The sequence below is a fragment of the Mus pahari genome, chromosome 5, assembly GCF_900095145.1.
Source record: "Mus pahari chromosome 5, PAHARI_EIJ_v1.1, whole genome shotgun sequence".
Taxonomy (NCBI): domain Eukaryota; kingdom Metazoa; phylum Chordata; class Mammalia; order Rodentia; family Muridae; genus Mus; species Mus pahari.
The window spans coordinates 149,448,454-149,466,851 of NC_034594.1; the positions used below are offsets into that span (position 1 = coordinate 149,448,454).

Sequence of the window (18,398 nt, forward strand, 5' to 3'; positions counted from 1 at the left end):
CTGAATTGTGGCATTTCTGTGCATAAACATACATGTATGTAGCAGTTTTATGATTGCTACATAGTACCCACCACTTAGGGTTTTTTTTTTCTTATAGGACTTTAGTTCTTGGTAATCTTTCCATTGCAGTGTTCATAGCTTCATGGTGTGCGCCACCACTGCCCGGCTCCCCCTACATTTTCTTAATTCTAAAGAATCAAAGCACCAATCAAACACTGACTTAGAGGATTGGCCAATTTTGGTATTTGGAATGATACCCTAAAGGCCCAATTTCAAAATAACACAGTTGAAAATCAAATCACTAATATTGTTTCCACATGGACACAACTCAGAAAAACAAAATAACAGTGACATGGAACAAAATCATTAGAGTGATAAAGTGTGACTTAGTATTTTGCTTTCACTATTCTTGATTTGATTTGCATAATTTGATAAAAATGACTTATAAAATGTATAGCTCAATATCTGTAGAAATTTAACAGCTAGTTCTGGTGATTTGATGCATACAAATATTAACATATCACTAGGTAGAGGAAAAAAAAAAACCAAATAGCTAGAGAAAGTAAATAAGGACCAAATCTTTGGAATACTGGCTCCCAGATGTAAGGAATCCATGTCTAAGATGGACCTAGCTCCTCTGACATAGTCAGGACGAACCCTGAAGCAGTAAGTAAATACATGATTAGCTTTGGTGTTAATTGCAAGAAAGCCTTGTCTAGAATCTACACGGGATTCTTTAAATAAACTCCTAAACTCCACTGCAGAGACGGACACTAGGTTGTATAATATTGTAGCAGAGTTCCTATCTGGAACCTTCAGTCTGGTGATTTTATTTAAGGCTGAGCCTCTGACCCCACACTCACTGTTCTTCCAATCCTGCAGCTTTCCCCTGGTAGGCTGCCAACTCCCAGGAGGGCAGAGATCGGTACTGGATCTACAGTCACTCTAAGCTTTGCTTAAGAGACAAACACCAAAATGTTTTTTTTCCCCTGAAAAGAATTTGATATTTCAAAGTATAAATAAAACCAGTATGCATAAAAATCAGAACTCTATTTTCCTACACAGTTTATAGTTTACAATACTGTTTGCACTGGATATATACTTGAGAGGATATATAAAGTAGAGAAGCAGCCATTCTACAAGTTTAAAATATATTTTTCTACAAGTTTAAAATATATATATATATATATATATATATATATATATATATATATATATATATATATCCAGATTCAGTTATTCATTTTTGTGTAAAATCTCAGTACTTTTGCAATAGATTGGCTTAGGATGTAGCTACCATGTTTGTCAAAATACATTATATACTGCCTGTGAACTCATGCAATGCCTGAGATTACAGTTGTAGGGTGAATTTTAGAAGCTGAAATCTATTAGCACAAGCTCCTTCAAAGTGTGAAGCTGTCAAAAATTTCAATGTCAATGGCTCCTTAATATACAACTTAAAGACTTCAAAATGATGTCAAAATATGCTCTGAACTGACTTATTTATGCTTACAATTATTAAACTCCCAACATGAGAATGCCAAATAAACCTTTAGCATCCATGTGTTCTTAACTATGAGGAACGTCACAGAACTGCCACTTCCTATAGGGCTGCACACACCATGAGTGATGCTTTTTATGTAACCTGCACACAGGGATAAAAGTAAGCCATGCAGAGTAACAAAGTTAAGACATAGAGTAACAGAGAAAAAGAAATAAAGCCCAATGATAGTTGATCCTTTGATAGAACTCAAAGCAGTCCAGAAAAGGATATCAGAAAACTTTAGGCATCACTTGAAGTAGCCTCCATCAATGAAAGGAGGAAGTCCACTGTCGGCTTATGTGTCTGGAGGCTGAGGCTGACTTTATTTGCTTCCTAGACTGTTAGGTTTCCCAGCTTTCTGTCCTGGGCCCTCCTGTTCTTACATTCTCTCTGTGCTATTTTTCTGCCTCTAGTTATCACTCGATGTCAGTGGACACACAAGTTGGCTCTTGTGTCTCTTTTAAGCACTGGTTTCATTTCTTCCTCATCCTTACTTGACATTTCTATCTAGGTTTCCCATAGAAACCCAGATTTGGTTTATTGAGTTACTTTCAGCATCCACCATTACAAGCCTCTGCCTTTGCTCCTGCTCCATGTCAGATTCCATACATCAACTCCCTTACTGTTTCTACTTCCTCTCAAAACTGTATACATTTTTAATAACCTTGGCTCAAAAAGAACCTACTTTATAATCTAGAATTTTTGTGTTATTTGTTTTAAAGATACGACTCTCTATGTTGTTCAGGCTGGCCTTAAATCTTAAATTCTCCTGCCTCAGCATCCTAAGTAATGTATTTGCCATGGAGGCTTTATAAAGTGTTCTGCCTTGCTGCCCTTTACTCTTCTAATCCACAACTGCCAGGGCTGCCTCCTTATCACACCCATCTCATGACGCCATCTCTCTTTTTACAGCATTTGCCTGGCTTCTCATCCTTCCCTGACTAAAGTTTATTTTCTAAGAAACATAAGATCCTTATGATCTAATGCACCTGCTTCATCTTCAATGTCACCCGCTCATACTCTGCAGCCTAGTCACTGAACTTCTCAGAGACCATGTTCAAGTGAGATTCTAGCTATATTCTCAGGTAAATGATGCCTAAGTGGCACTACAGATCTCGAGGCCTCTGAGGATCAGCTCAGGCTCTCAACGTCTCCTAGACTAAGCTATAATGATTTCTAGAGCATTTGTACATAGTTTGGCCTGAGAATATGAAGTGTAGGTTTTGTGCCCTTTGTTTGTCTATAAATGTCTAAAGACTTGTTCATGTTATTATTTATCTTTGAGCTCTCGATACTTTGATGTAGCATAGCAGCACAGAGGTTTGACTGTTCTGTACTTTAAAGGGGCTTCATAAGCCTGTATCATCTTTTCAATCTCAGAAAGGAGAAAGTATGCACCAGGGCCCTTACATTCTTGAAATGTATCTAACATATATTCAAAAGTTCCCAACTATGTGCTATCTGTAGAATGGGAATGACCCATAGTAGCTAAATGAATGAGACATAGAAAACACAAGCAAGACTTTATTTCGTCACCACTTATAGGGACAACCGCATAAGAAAGAGTGACCAAAGATAGATGGAAGAGTCAGAATAAGATAGGATAAAATTTCATTGCCCTTGAAAACAAGTCAAAGACTAGATTCTCTCCAACTCAAAAAGATGAACTGGTAGGCATAGCTCTGGTTAAACACAACCTTCCAGCAAATGTTCCTCATAACATAACTGTGACTAAGCAGTAAAGGCTTTAGTACAGGCTTTCTGTAAGAAAAAATTATGGTATCTTGCTTTTAAAATCAATTTTTTAGCCATATCAGGCTAAAATTTAAATAACAAAAGATAGGAATGTTAACAGATTAGTGGGAGGAGGAGAGTGGAAATGACGTCTCTTTCTCTAATGTGAGTCAGTAGGGATAGGAAGCCCTAGAGACTCAAAGCAGAAAGGGAAACTTCCTATCCCATAGGCGCAAGAGTTAAGATAATGAAGAAATTGTTTTCTCATAGTACAAATAAAGAATTTCTAAAAAAAATCTTATATGGTAAGTCTGTACAATACTTTCAAGTTAAAAAAGAGTTGATGAATTTTTAAACTGTTTTATATTATGCATTAATAAATAAGTCAAGTTTCTCAGTGGAAAAATGTTTATACCAAATACAATGCTTCCTGAAATCAGGCATATATGAATTAATTTCACAAATCCCTCTAACCAATCCATCAGTAACTTATGGACCATAGCTGAAGCTTACCGTTTATTTGGATCCTTTATCAAGAGCCCTGAAAGCAATGATTTTGCATCTGAAGAGAGTGTTCGGGGGAATTTAATGTCTTCCATTAGTATTAATTCAAAGAGTTTCTCATGATCCTGGTTGTAGAAAGGCAACCTTCCACACATCATTTCATACATGACAACCCCTAGGCCCCACCAGTCCACGGCTCGGCCATAGTCATTATCTTCTAATACCTAGAAGTAAAACCAGAAAAATGACAAATTTGTACAACAACACAACAACAGCAGTAGCAGCTTCACTATATAGTCTTGGCTCTTCTTCCTCCTCCTCCTCCTCCTTTCCCCCATCATCATCCTCATCATCAGATAGCTTTACTATATATTCTTCTTCTTCTCATCATCATCATCATTATCAGATAGCTTTACTATATATTCTTCTTCTTCTCATCATCATCATCATCATCATCATCATCAGATAGCTTTACTATATATTCTTGACTAGCCTGGAACTTGCTATGTAGACTAGCCTGGCTTTGAATTCATAGAGATCTGTCTATATGCCTCTGGACTGCCATGTCCAACCCATGCACATTAACTTTTAAAGTATTATTCAAAAGAAGTGAATTCACTATCACCACTGACAACCTATGGAGCTGCAACTAGAACCCAAGGCCTTATGCACGTGTTTTGCCACTAAGCCACACCTTCAACTGCAAATGGGATTCTTGCTCGATGAAATATTCCTCATCCATAGACAATATCTTCTACTTTATTTACATAACTACATTAGAATTGATACTAAACCTCAGTTTATTTGACCTTTTCCTCAGCTTTGAGGAAACCTGTTCTAGCATATGAATTTCAATTAAAATTCATATTTTGAATTAATCAAATATTTTGTTGATTTTTAGGTATTTCTGACAGTCACATTAAAGTTACCTATAAATACTATGACAGGCATGAATATTTAAAGATTATGGGGAGAATTTCAAAAACTCAAATCAAATAATTGTTTTATTGCATTCAAGAACCTAAGAAAATACTCTGTAACCTAAGATCACAAATCTAGTTACTGTGAGTAAAGAAAATATTCTCTGAAAGAGAAACATTTGGAGAATTTTAAATAGAAAAAGCATTCACATATTTTTGTATCTGAGTAAGTAATATGAGTGGAGACAAAAAAAAAGAAAGAAAACTAAGGAATAGGGTCAGGAAGCATAAAGAATCCTCTCATTTCTTAGAGGAAATACAGCCTGTACCTTTTAAAGTAACAGTGACTGTTGAATAGCTCATTAGTAAGGTGTATTGTTTTCTGGACATTTATCTAACCGATACAGAATTTTACACAATAATAAAACAAAACAAAAATCTAATCTTTAACTGCATTCCTACAACACCAACAAAACAGTAGCATACATGAAAAGGAGCCAAATGTGGTTTTTAACCTCTTTTTTCATAAAACCATAAAAAGCATAAAAGCTGGATTAACTACCTTCTGAACCCACATTTCACCAGCCGGGTTCTCATCCCCAGCTGGCAAAACTGGCCATCCTTTATTTTTGTTTAAATGCCTGGTTTTCAGCCAGACGGGTAGGAGTACATAAAATGAAGGTTTTCGTTTGAAGAGAAAAAGCAACTAAAAATCAGAACTGCACTGTAAGAAAATCTATTCGATAAAACAAAATAATTTTTGTTAGCTTTGTAAAATAAACACTGATTCTCAATATAGATAGTTTTGCATCTGACGCGTGGACCTTCACTGACATACAGATACATTTGGACGTAACTTGGACTGTCTGCGGTATTTCTTTGTGGTCAACAATACTGACGTAATGCACTGTGTTACTAACGTGCAGACTTCAGCACTGCTGAGAATGTAAAAGCAGTCAGTTGTAAGAGGCTTTGCTATACCTACAAACATTTTATATAAGTTATGAGGTGAAATATCCAAGTAGAAGAAGTAAAAATGACTGTTGCATTATACGCACAGATATGCAATATGAAATGACTGTTGCATTATACACACAGATACACAATATGAAACACGTTCCACTGTTCACCTATTTTCTCTCTTATATAGAATGATTTTAAAATGCAGTTCTGTGAATACAGTCTCAATTTTCAAAATAGAGTTGATTATTCTAAAATGTAAGTCCTTTGTATTATTTTTTGGACAAAAATTTTCTTTCTTACTCAAAGTACTTCTTTTTCTAAAATTCTAGTAAAATTTGTGCTTTTTAACCTAATTGTTAAAAAAATCTCTCTGTTTCTTCTAATGATGACTTTCCATAGCAAACCAGCTCATCAATTTCATGATCACTGTGGAGGTGAAAAAGGCATCAGAGACAGTGATCTAAAGGTAAAATGATAGGGAAACTTAACTCTACCTCATTCAACTTCATCTATTATACTATTACTTTGTAACTGCAGATCAGAACATACTCTGAGAGAAGAAATCAGTAAAAGACTGATCTTGAAAATGACGTGTCTTTTACCTTAAAGCAATATAGACCTTTACCCAAAATTCCAAATGCAAGCAGGAATGAAGACATCTAGTGCTGACTTACATCCTCACCTTGGTAATTTTCGATAGCCTATCCACTCCACACAATTCCCACAGAGACAAGGGACGACAGCAGCCCACTAAGTGGGGAAACCACATCAAGGACAAGTCAAACAGTACAAACTTCAGGAAAGAACAATTTCCATTTCTCTACCAGAACCCGGAAACTGCTTTACTTGCAGACATTAAAAAACAAAAACAAAAGCAAAAACAACAACAAAAACCCCCTAATATTCAAACAGGTAAATTAAGATCAAACACTCGGGAACATCTGATGAAAATACCTGTATTCACTTTAGAAGTCTGGTAAGTAACCAAGCGAGCAGCAGCAGCAGCAGCCACCCACATTATCTACAAATGCGCTCTCACCCAGTTACTAACTCTGAAAGATGACATTAACTGGTAGTTCAGAATGACAACATCGATTAAGTGGTTCCATATTAATATAATAGGAATTTTCAAAGGCATTTCACTCCAGTCTTACTTTACCAAGAAGAACTTGGAAGAGTGAAAGCACACCTTTATCAGTTTGCACCCAAGGCTAGCAGTTATAAGAAAGCAAGTCGTGCCCTGCAGTAGCTGCTGCTCGATCAATAATCCTGACAGAACAGATGGAAGAAAAATCAAACATCTAAACAAACTGTCTACACACCTATGCTGTGAAAGTAAACTGTGAACTTGGATGAACCAATTTACCACTTTTTCAATTTTTTTTGGTAGCCCCACTTTTCAGGTAACTGATATATATGTTATATAGAGATATATATCTATAATTCATTGTTTATAAAGACTTTTTATATGTTCACATCAATGGTATTTGATAAAAATGACAAGTTTTCTTATTAAGATTTTAAGAGATTATAGTTTCAAGAGGAGTATATAATTCGTATGATCCACAGTTTGTCAATATTTTCCATATTGCTATTTTATATAACATATCATAATTATTGACCTATTTTAATTCTTAAGATACAATATCTGTAGATATAATATGCAATTTGCTCAAGTTTTATGTTTTTTGTTACCTTCTTTCATGTAAACTTGACTGAATGCAGCTAACATCACAATTCCAAAAGCAAACCAAAGCCAGAACAGGAAAATCCCGTAAGAAAAACATCTAAGCATATACAATATCGGAAATTCAATCATGCATGAAGTTATCTTCCTACAGTTCTCTATGCTACCTTTTTATCATACAGCAACAGACATTAAGGAATTCTAAAAAACTGGGCCATGTGATTCAAGTAAAAATAGGCATCATTAGTATTCCCACTTAAGGTTACTGTTTTTATATCCTCAGCATTCAGAGAATTTACAATTATATTTTGTGCTTCAATTAAAATCCTACCAAGTAGTCTGATTCATCACATTAAAAAGAAGCTTATATGAAATGTAGCTAGCATAAAAACTCATAACCTTATAAACTAGTAAATGGCACTAGCTGTAAAATTTGGAGGGCATTTATTCTGTTTTACTTCACTTTTAAACAATATTCAATTATTGGGCAAATTGTGGTAACTATTAATGTTACCCATAATAGGTCCATAGCAAATAAATAAATTAAATCAAGTAACAAGGCAACTCATCTGATAGAGGTTCTTAAATATGAATTCTAACTATGAAGCAGACAACTAGAACTAATTACTGTGCCCCTGATGAGACTTAAATTTACTCAACTTCCCTTTAATACTGGGGTGACATATTTTCAGACTACCAGAAAGAGAAAGGGGCAGGTGTTGGAAAAATTATTCACAATTAAATAAAATGTTAGCATTCAAAACAATGTTAGCTAAGTAACTCTTTTTCATGAAGCTTAGAAGCCTAAGACTAATTTCATCATTTGTAGGAATACAGCAGATTTATTCAAGGGCTACTTTGAACGTGACTATGGACATTACTGGTTTTGCCTGCAGATTATAGATGCACATGTAACCGGCCACATTCCTTTTCACTACGAGTTCCTAAAGACAATACTGAAAGAGTCGACTAGATGTTATCCTCACATTTAATCCCCACCGATCAAATTTTCATCAGGGTTATTTCTATCTGTTCCCTTCACCTACATTACCTCATACTCATCTACTCCATGACTCAACCTACTTCTTATCAAGTTAGTGTATATTTCTGATTTTAAATTTTTATGTAGATAATTTTTCATTTGTATTGATTTATCATAATAAAAAATTTCTTTACCAAAAGTTACCAATATTCAAATGCATTTCAGATATTTTTAAAAAGTTATTTCACATTTTAAACAGATTTCAAAAGAAAATTATATAGAATTCTAACAAGAGAGAATTAACTGCACTTTTAGTCACCAGGGCCCACTTTTTGCATTTAGATAAAATAAATGTGCATACTTCCATTTTCAACAGTAACCACAGCTGATATTATATTTTCTCAAAAACCAACTCATTTTATAATCTAAATGGTTTTTTGTAAGTTGGTTATCAAATAGTTTTATTTTTATGCTATTACAGAAGTGTATTTCTATGGGTTTCCCAAACCACCTTCCTCAACCTTGCCCATCTGTCACCATCTGCTTCTTTTTAGCATGTACTTTTTGTGTGATCACATAAGCATGTGAAAGATAACTAACATTCAGATGATTATCTGCCGGTGCATTTGAGGACTGGGCACAATAAAAGTGAACTGCCAAAACGCACTTAACACTTTTAATTTTGTTGGGTCTTGCATGTAAGCTACATTTGATTTTCAAACTGTTTTACAGTTGGAAAGTTGAGCAGGTACTGCTAACTCAAAAGCAAAGCTGAGACTCCAAATAATTAGCACTGCATAAAATCATCTGGATTTAATAGGATCCAAACTAAATAATCAAATTTAAAAGAGCTTCTATGTAATTTTTAAATTCTTCTATAAGTTAAAGGTGTTAAAACAGCATAGACTATAAAAATAGAAACTTCAAGACATCTTCTGGTCCATAATTTTTAATGGATTGGTTTTATTTCCTTGAATTACAACAAGAAACATGAACTCATTTAAAGATGTACAAATCAATGCGGTTTCAGAGATGCTTCATGTGAAATGTCTAGTTTACAGGTCCATCAAAACTTAACCTAAAGATATATTTTTTCCTATCAGTAAACTGCCTCTAAAGGTATTACACCTTTTTATTATTCATAAAGCAGGTAAAGAGATAAAATTTATTTAGATGTTCTTTTTTTCAGCTAATGTTATTTTACTAAAAAGACTTAAATTTTCTGGTGGTATTTACCACAAAATAAGGGGAGTCCATGTAAATGTAAGCATTTAAAAATAAGTTATATGTCTGACATATAAGACATTTAATAAACTGGTTTTAGATGACATCTCATATCCTTTCTGAGGAATCTTCAATATCTATACCATCTCCCTTTAAATAACAAACCACTGCAAACAAAAGTAAAGGAGAGGTGAAAGAGCATGCTGGTGGGAATAGACACTGCCCCACACTCCAGTCTGTTCAGAAAGTGCTCAAAGAGCAGAAGGAAGCACAGTGATGTGCGTCGTACACAAGAGCAGTAGTCAAGGATGCATCCTAGGTCTGACTGATGTCTGACCTCTTATCAAGGAATGATCAACACTGATAATGGTACAGAGCAGAAATGAAAGGCTCAAAAAGGGGCAAACACTATCTGAAAGTAAAGAAAAAGGCTAGTTGCAGCGTGAGATAATCTCTCTCTAATTGAGCTTGTAAATCCCACTCTATTATAACCTCTGGCTTGCAATTCACAGGGACCTCCTTTCCCACAGAATTCAAACCTCTGCATTCCAACAAGGCTGTACACTGACTGCCACATGCACATGGCATTCACAATGCCTATACTTATCATTATATATATACATACAATAATTAAATGCAATACATTTATAAATATGTAAAAATGAGTGCTTAATGAGTTTTAAAAAATGGATAATCTCTTGAATACTGTAAACCCTTAGAAATGACAGAAGTCTTTGCATTCAGTGCCTAGTTTGTCATTCAGTTGATAATGTCTGCACAGAAAACAGTATCTTTGTTTCTTAGAAGATCATTTGCTTCTGGAATGTGTTTTTATCTTCTTCAGAATAATTCCTCCTAATTGTGATGTAACTAATTTGCGTATTCTAAATCTGGAATGCCATCATTCATTACAAATGTATAGCAAGGGCAACTGAATGCCAGAGAAACAAAGACATTGTTTACCATGACATTCACAAAAAACAAAACATGTCCAGAAAATATGATCTTATATTTGAATAAATAAAAACATCATTTCTAAAATTTTATGTACTCTATTGAAAACAGAGAATTTTAAACTCTAGCATCTATAACAGAGAAAATTACATGTTTGGCAAGACAACAATACTTGGAAATATACTTTAAATATTAGCATTTATTTATAATTACTAAGCCTTTTGAAATGTTAATTTAACTCCTAGTTTAAAAGAATACTGTAAGGCAACATGATAATACATACATAATTTATTCTAGTTTCTAATTTCTTCTGATTACTGTTTCCTGTTGGGCCATCATTCAAACGATTACAGATGAAAAGGTAGGCTTTATGAGCTACCAAACCCTAATTAGAATCTTAATACTCCTAGGGAGTACAGAGGAGTAATATCATATCACAACATATTATTTACATACATGAAACTCTCAAAGAATAATTTTGAGAAAGAGAGAGAATGCTGAACTACTGAACCCCATATCACCTTCTAACTGTATATGAATTATTAAAACTGTATATGGATTATTAAAATGAAAATGAATTTCACTATGTTTCATATTATTATTTCATATTATTATCCCAAATACCACAGGAACAAAAGTGATGCTTGATAACAGAAGTCCTGCTCATCTAAGAAGGTTCTCAATAACATTAACCACAGTGCCTTGCTGCATTCTGAGGGGTGCCCCACTCGTCTGGCTCCCGTCCCTTCTGGCTATCTTGTGTGCAAAACTCTTTCTTCCGGTTGGTTTCCTCCTCCTCAGCACTCAGATCTGAGCAATTGTCCTTTTCCTCAATCATCTCTCTGTGGAAATTTTTGCTACTCAAATTCTTTTGCAGTGATTCCCATCTCACACACTTCTTTACAATGGGAGGAATACTCTATGCCAGTGCTGGTTTAACCTGGGAAGGTTTACATCTGTTTCAAGAAATAAGCATATGACCAAAGCGATGTGGAGCTTATGAAAAAAGGCCAGGAACTGAGATGACAGATGAATGACCTTAGCAGTATTTTTCATAAAAATCAAACCATAGGTACAATATGCATGAAAGTTATAATCTGCTAAGGGAAAGAGCCAGACCTACAAAGCTCCTTATCATATAATTTTATTTACATGAAATGTTCAGAAAATGCTTCAAAGAGAAAGATGATTTACAATAGCTTAGAAAGAGAAGCTAATAAAAGTGAAGTCATAATTGGAATGATTGATTAAAACACGTTAGAATTACAAGTGATAGTTGCAGAACTTTAAACATTTGAAAAAGCAAATGTTGACTTAAACAAATTTTTAAATGGAATTTTTAACAGTTAACTAAACTGAAAATAAAAGGCCAGGTGTGGTGGCGCACACCTTTAATCCCAGCACTTGGGAGGCAGAGGCAGGCAGATTTCTGAGTTCGAGGCCAGCCTGGTCTACAGAGTGAGTTCCAGGACAGCCAGGGCTGCACAGAGAAACCCTATCTCAGGGGAAAAAAGAAAAGAAAGAAAAGAAAAGGGAGAGAGGGGAGGAGGGAGTGAGTACAAGGCTGCTTCTCATTTGTTCCTAGGACACTTGGTAGGCCAAAGAACCCTGGCCATTTTAAGACACCTACGCCACAGGGAGGCTGTAAGTGCTTCTGTCAACAACTTGAATAGCTTTCACTGGGCACCTAGCAGCAGTGCACACAGACAAGTGAAGACACTGCTAGATAATTTTAGTCTCTAAGCAGTTATCTTGTTGATAAGTCTTTTGGCTAAGGTCACAGATGTGAACAGAACAGAAAGAATTCACCTGTGTGGCCACATGTGCATTCTTGATGTAAAGAGCTCCAAGGGTTACAGGAAATTGTTTCATCACTGAACATCTGAGTAGGTTGTTACACAGCAATACTAACTGGTATACTTAAGAAAACTACTACACCAAAGTACATCTTTTCCTTTATCTTCCTTTCATTTTTCTTAGAGCATTATGATGTGTATGTATGTATATACGCATATAAACACATGTACACATATATACACATATACATACATGTTATATACATTTTTACAGAGATAGCATATATATATATATATATATATATATATATATATATATATATATATANATATATGTTTTATACATAGTCTCTATCCAACAGAATTTCCTTGAGAGTACAGTCATTTTCCGTCTTGTTCCTATATTGGCATATTACAAAGCCCTCAACATAGAGAAGACATACAACGAATACTTGAATAAGGATTTGAAACTTCCTCTTCATCCTTTCTTATGAACTTCAAAATATAAGTAAGTCATTTTTTTCAGGTTCTTAAACAAAACAATTTCCAGTAGTCAAGGATCAAACCAACGGTCACTATAATCCCTGCTTCTAGGTAAAGTCCAAGACAGTTTATAAAACTATAAATGTGCTTACAGAAGTTACTCAATTATCCTATTTTAAGCAATGAACCAGAAAACAAAATATATAGAAAGAAAAACATGATCCAATCTACTTTATTAAAAACACATGCTTACAAACTGTAAAATACTTAATTTTCATATGTGTGTGGTCTTAAAAAACCCCATCATGTAAGTTAAAAGCAATTAAATTATTCTGGTTGAAATCTTGTTTAAAAAATAGTGAATATTGCTACTTGACAAAAATATTTAAATGTTTTGAGAAACACTGGTGTTATTTTTTTCTGTAAATTGAACTTGGGCCTACCTCTGGTGCCAGATACTCTGGTGTACCACAGAATGTCTTCATGGTCGCTGCATCTGTGATCCCTTCTTTGCAAAGTCCAAAATCCGTAATTTTTATATGGCCATCCTTATCTAGCATCAAATTCTCCAACTGTGTGTGAAAACAACATAATTTATTCTATAAGCTTCAACAAGAGAATAGTTTGGAAAAGTGATTAATAGGGCACTGGAAAGAGACGTGGCTGTAGTTAACAGACTATCAATCCTTACATATTCTATACATTCACATGTAAACTGTATGGCTTCTGTAAAAGCTCAAATAATAAGTAACAATAAGAAAACACTGGATAAATATTCTATACTACTATAAACCCCACTATAATTAAGATTTTTGTATATTACACCAATCCTGTTCATGTGATTTATATGCATCAGAAAGTTGTCTGAAAAACAGAAAGATAACAGTATTTCTCTGCATTTAAAAGAAAGTATTCTGAATTGCTAGGTACAAAAATAAAATAAACATTTTTATAAATCATGGGTAAAATCTATTTTTAAATTTTCTGAATTGCACCAAATTTTACACCTTTTTTATCTCATCTGAGATTGACATCACATACTAATAGATGAAGAATGAGATGAAGCATCAGGCAAAGGTTAGGAGAGGATAGAGGAAGGGTGTCTGGACATGGACGACGACGGTCATTACAAATAAATATTGTATTTGAGAGAACTATAAGAATCTTGAAAGAGATACTTTAAATTTTTATGGTATACTGAAATGATATCAATTTTTATTAATCAATACATGTATTTATTAAGGAGATCCTTAATAAAACGGAATTTCATATAATGACTTATATTAATAATTTGAGCAAAGTTACATTCTGAAAACATAACAAAAGCTTTAATAATTATTTGTGACAATGAAACCAAACAAGAATCAATAAAGCTTTCTAAGTTAATATGACATCAGGCTTTGTTTCCAGTGCTGAATGAGACACTACAAACTGGTATTAGCCCTGTTATAAAGGAAATCCAGGAACCAGAGACAGCCAAGTATATGAAGACACTTGATGGCTGGGGCTCTTGAGGTAGAAAGAAAGAGCTGATTCCCACACGGTGTCTTCTGATTTCCACAGGGTACCAATACTCACCCTCTCTCTTTCCCTCCAATCACTTTCTAAATGAATCTTGATTTTTTTTTTTTAAAGAAGTCCAGCTACTGTAGGTGTCTCAGATTAATTTGCATGTAAAAGTTTACAAATTCATTATAAGATCAGAGTCTACTCAAACTGATCAAAATGAGTACCTAAATCGTGGGGAGAAGGGTACATTTGTTTTTTTTTTTTTAATATAGGATCTCACCTTGTAGCTCTGCCTGGCCTAGAACTTACCATGGAGAGCAGGGCTAACACTAAACTCAGGCACCCACTGGACTCTGCCTCCTGAATTAAATCAAATCCTCCTGGATTAAAGGTGTGAGCCATCACACTTGGTCCTAAATCAGTTTCTGATGATGCAGTTTTTAAACTATTTGGTATCTAAAACAGTCATTCAAATATTTTAGATATTTTTTTTTAGATTTTCATTTATTTTAGATTTTAAACTTTTAGATTTATAAAAATCTACGGGTTTGTGTGGGGCTATGGGTTATGCACAGACAGCCTGGTTTCCAGTTGAGGCTAGATCTTGAATCTTGGGACCCGGTAGTGGTAACTCACTTACATGGGACAGAAGGAGTTCTCTCATGTCTCCTGGACCCTGGCTCCTGTCTGAGTTACTGCCCCCACAACCCCCACAGGAGAGGCATGACTATCAGTCTCTTAGGAATAGCACCAAGCCTTCCCACATGCAAATAAGGTTTTCTCCAAACTCTCAGTTCAAGTTAATGAGAGGTGCCTGCTGTCAAACCCCCGAATCACACCCAGAGCTGTATATAAAGCCATGCAGGAAATTAAAGGTATGCGAGAACCATTCCTTTGTCTGAGCCTTTTGTTCCAAGAGCTGTATGTAACACTTGGGAAGAGATCTTCTCTCCCATAGAGCCACCCAAGGTCAGGTCAACCTGCTCACTATATTGTCACCAGCCCAGCCTGACCTGACCTGACTCAGTTCAGAGAGGCTCAGAGATACCTAGGGAGCAACCTGGAAGGCTTGGCAGACTTCCTTCCTCTCCCTGCCTGCACTCGCTTCCCTTCACTGTAGCTTTCCCACCTGGCCTGGACAGAGATCTCCCTGGAAAACCTCTGGTACCCAGGCCCACAGGTTTGGGGACTGGAGAGATGGCTCAGAATTTAGCAGACCCACTACTCTTCTAAAGGCTTGAAGTTCAGTTTCTGGTCTTTGTGGGCACTCACAGGCACAGAAATAGACAGACACACAGAAATAAAAAGTTTAAATTTAAAAATAAATACAAGGGTTGGGAAAATGGTTCAGTTGGTACAAGGCTTGGAATCCAAGTGTGGATCCCAGGGATCCAAAGAAAATGTAATCGCAGGGTCCCTGCAGTACTATGGGAAGTACAAACAAAATCCATGGAATCACAAGATCCTTCTAGCCTGGCACAGGCAGTAATAAACAGGAGACCTTGTCTCAAACAAGGTGGAAGGTGAGGACAAGGTGATGTGCTCTGACTTCCAAAGGTATACCATAATATGCACACATGTACATACATTAAATACACATATACACATATCACAAAGATTTTTTAAAATAACTAGGTATAATTTAATGCATTTGCATTTTCTTATCTAGATGTCATTTTGACTCTAGGAAGAATGTTATAAGCAAAAGCACATTAGACTAGGAAATATGATTGTGGTGCTGTACTTTGCACCTTAGCTGGCTTTTAAAGGCTTCATGTTCAGAATGGTGCTGCTAGAAGAGAAGAGAAAGGGCACTTGTGGCTGCTCTGGCAAGAAATAACATCCAAAGATCTAGGCCTGTGTGATCTATCGGGCTGACATGCAGACACACCCTCAGTACACACCTTTAATCCCAAACAATGAAGGTAAAGTTAATTTGTAGAAGGGAGTAGCCATATTTGAAAGTGACATCTAACTGAGGGGCAGAAAAAATGACAAATCAGGAAGAGCTGACGGAGTGAGTCAGATAGCATACACCCAGCTCTCCAGAGAAAGGACAGGAAATAGAGCTGACCTAAGGGGGTAGTGCAGGGAGAGTCCGTTGGATGTGAGTACTGTGCAGCGGTGGAGTTTGTAAGTGAATTCTTGCAGTTCAGTGCTGGTCAGCAGAGGCAGCTGAACCCAAAGAATAGGATGAGTCAGAAGATCAGAGCATGCTGCCAGGGTTGGTCTGAGGCCAAGCAGAGGAATTCAGGGAGAAGCTCAGAGAAGCCAGATCTAATCAGTGAGCTTGGAGAGGGGGTTGAGCCAGAAAAGCTGAGTCAAATCAGCCAGAGAGAGTTCAGAAAGAACTCAAAAGGGTGAGTTTATCAGCAGTAAGCCTCTGAGATGACAATTACATCTGATGAATAAAAGTTACTTGTGTACACTTGTAGGGCCTTTAGGAGTCGGGGTGTGGTGAGAGCCCTAGTGGAAGGTGGGAGTGGCCCTTCCTCCTTTGATTTTTCACTGATGAGTTAAATCAGGGTCTTCTACCACACGCTTGCTATCTGACGTCTTCAAATCAGAGGTCTAAAAGCAAGGGTCCACCTGGTCTGGGAAAGAAATGGAGTCACTAAACTATGGGCTAAAATAAATCCCTTTTCTCTTTAAGTAGTATATTATCATTAACAGAAAGCTGACTAACATATCCAATAATCTTACTTGTGTCAATTTAGTCTGTTACCTTAAGGAGGTAATGTTTTTAGGCTTGCAGAACATTGTCTCCAATATGTATACCAGCTTTGAATTATTGTGATCCCACCTTAATGACCACTCTGTCACGTATCACTTTATGAACTGTAGATGCAAATAACATCCATATCAATTTTAATTTAAATGTCTGGTAAAGTTAAGAGTCTATGTATCATGACTACATTATGGACATTCACACATAAAGTATTTGCTTACATTTCAATGAGTTAAATCTAATTTCATCACCAATTAATTATATGGTAACAAAACTTTAATAATAATAACAATTTATTTGATTAGAAATGTTTGGAGATACTACTAAACAAGACCCTTTTGACTGTTATATTCAATATCGATGCCATCATTCAAATGAAGAGTCTTCTTTAGATCTCTATAAATGAGTAATTCTATCTATCCCACTAACAGGGATTTACCTAGTAATTTCAAGCTCCTCTCCTTCCCTTCCCTCCAGGTGTCTCTGACTCCTTAGTTCCTCACGCATGACTCAGAAGCACGAGGACTGATGGGAAAGTCACTCAGGAGAGATAGTTAACAATTTCTAAGTATATTTAGAAAATTAGTATTTATAATTTTGCTACCTAATTAGACTTTTTAAAGCATCTATACTCAATATAAAGATAGATGTAAAGATGATGAATTATGTCAAATTTCTAATTCTAAATTAAGCTAAATATAATCATTTGGTTGAGTTGTATTCATTTTGGCACTCAGACATTTAATCATCCCTGAAGTAGATGTTTTATAGCTGAATAGCTCATTATTTTTAAGTATAGTACTCTAATCCTTCATTTGTAATTTAATTGACTATACAACAATATATACATTTTATCATTATTGTATGAAATAATATTTTATAAAAGTTATTCTTTAAAACAGTTACTTAAACATATACAAGAGTGATTCAGCTAGACACTCTTGGGCATATATCCAAAAGATGCCCTACCATACCACAGGGGCACGTGTTCCATTATGTTCATAGCGGCCTTACTTGTAATAGCCAAAAGCTGGAAACTACCCAGATATCCCACAATGGAAGAATGGATACAGACAATGTGTCTCATTTACACAATGGAACACTACCCAGCTATTAGGAACAAGGACCTCATTAGTTTTGCAGGCAAATGGATGGAACTAGAAAATATCATCCTGAGTGAGGTACCTCAGACCTAAAGGGACATGCATGGTTATGTACTCACTGATAAGTGGATATTAGCAACAAACAAACAAACAAACAAAAAACAAAACCAAAACGAAGTACAGAATACCCGGGTTAACAAGCTGAAGTGCCCAAGTGAGGATGCCTCAATCCCACTTGAGAGGGAGAAGAAAGCAATGGGGGGGGGGG

General features: G+C 35.6%; 1 protein-coding gene across 9 annotated transcripts in view; it reads right to left on the reverse strand.

The window, feature by feature from the left end:
- Positions 1-18,398, reverse strand: part of Akt3 (AKT serine/threonine kinase 3) — a 250,033-nt gene that overhangs the window by 23,954 nt on the left and 207,681 nt on the right. For all 9 annotated transcript variants that reach the window (XR_003843865.1, XM_029538449.1, XM_021198899.2 and 6 more), the window contains 2 exons: positions 13,234-13,362; positions 3,791-4,005 (listed from right to left, as the gene is read on the reverse strand). Coding sequence is in view for 8 of the 9 variants with exons in the window: in XM_029538449.1 (XP_029394309.1) it covers positions 3,791-4,005; positions 13,234-13,362 (344 nt within the window). In the remaining variant the exon portion in view is untranslated. The remainder of the gene's footprint in view (positions 1-3,790; positions 4,006-13,233; positions 13,363-18,398) is intronic.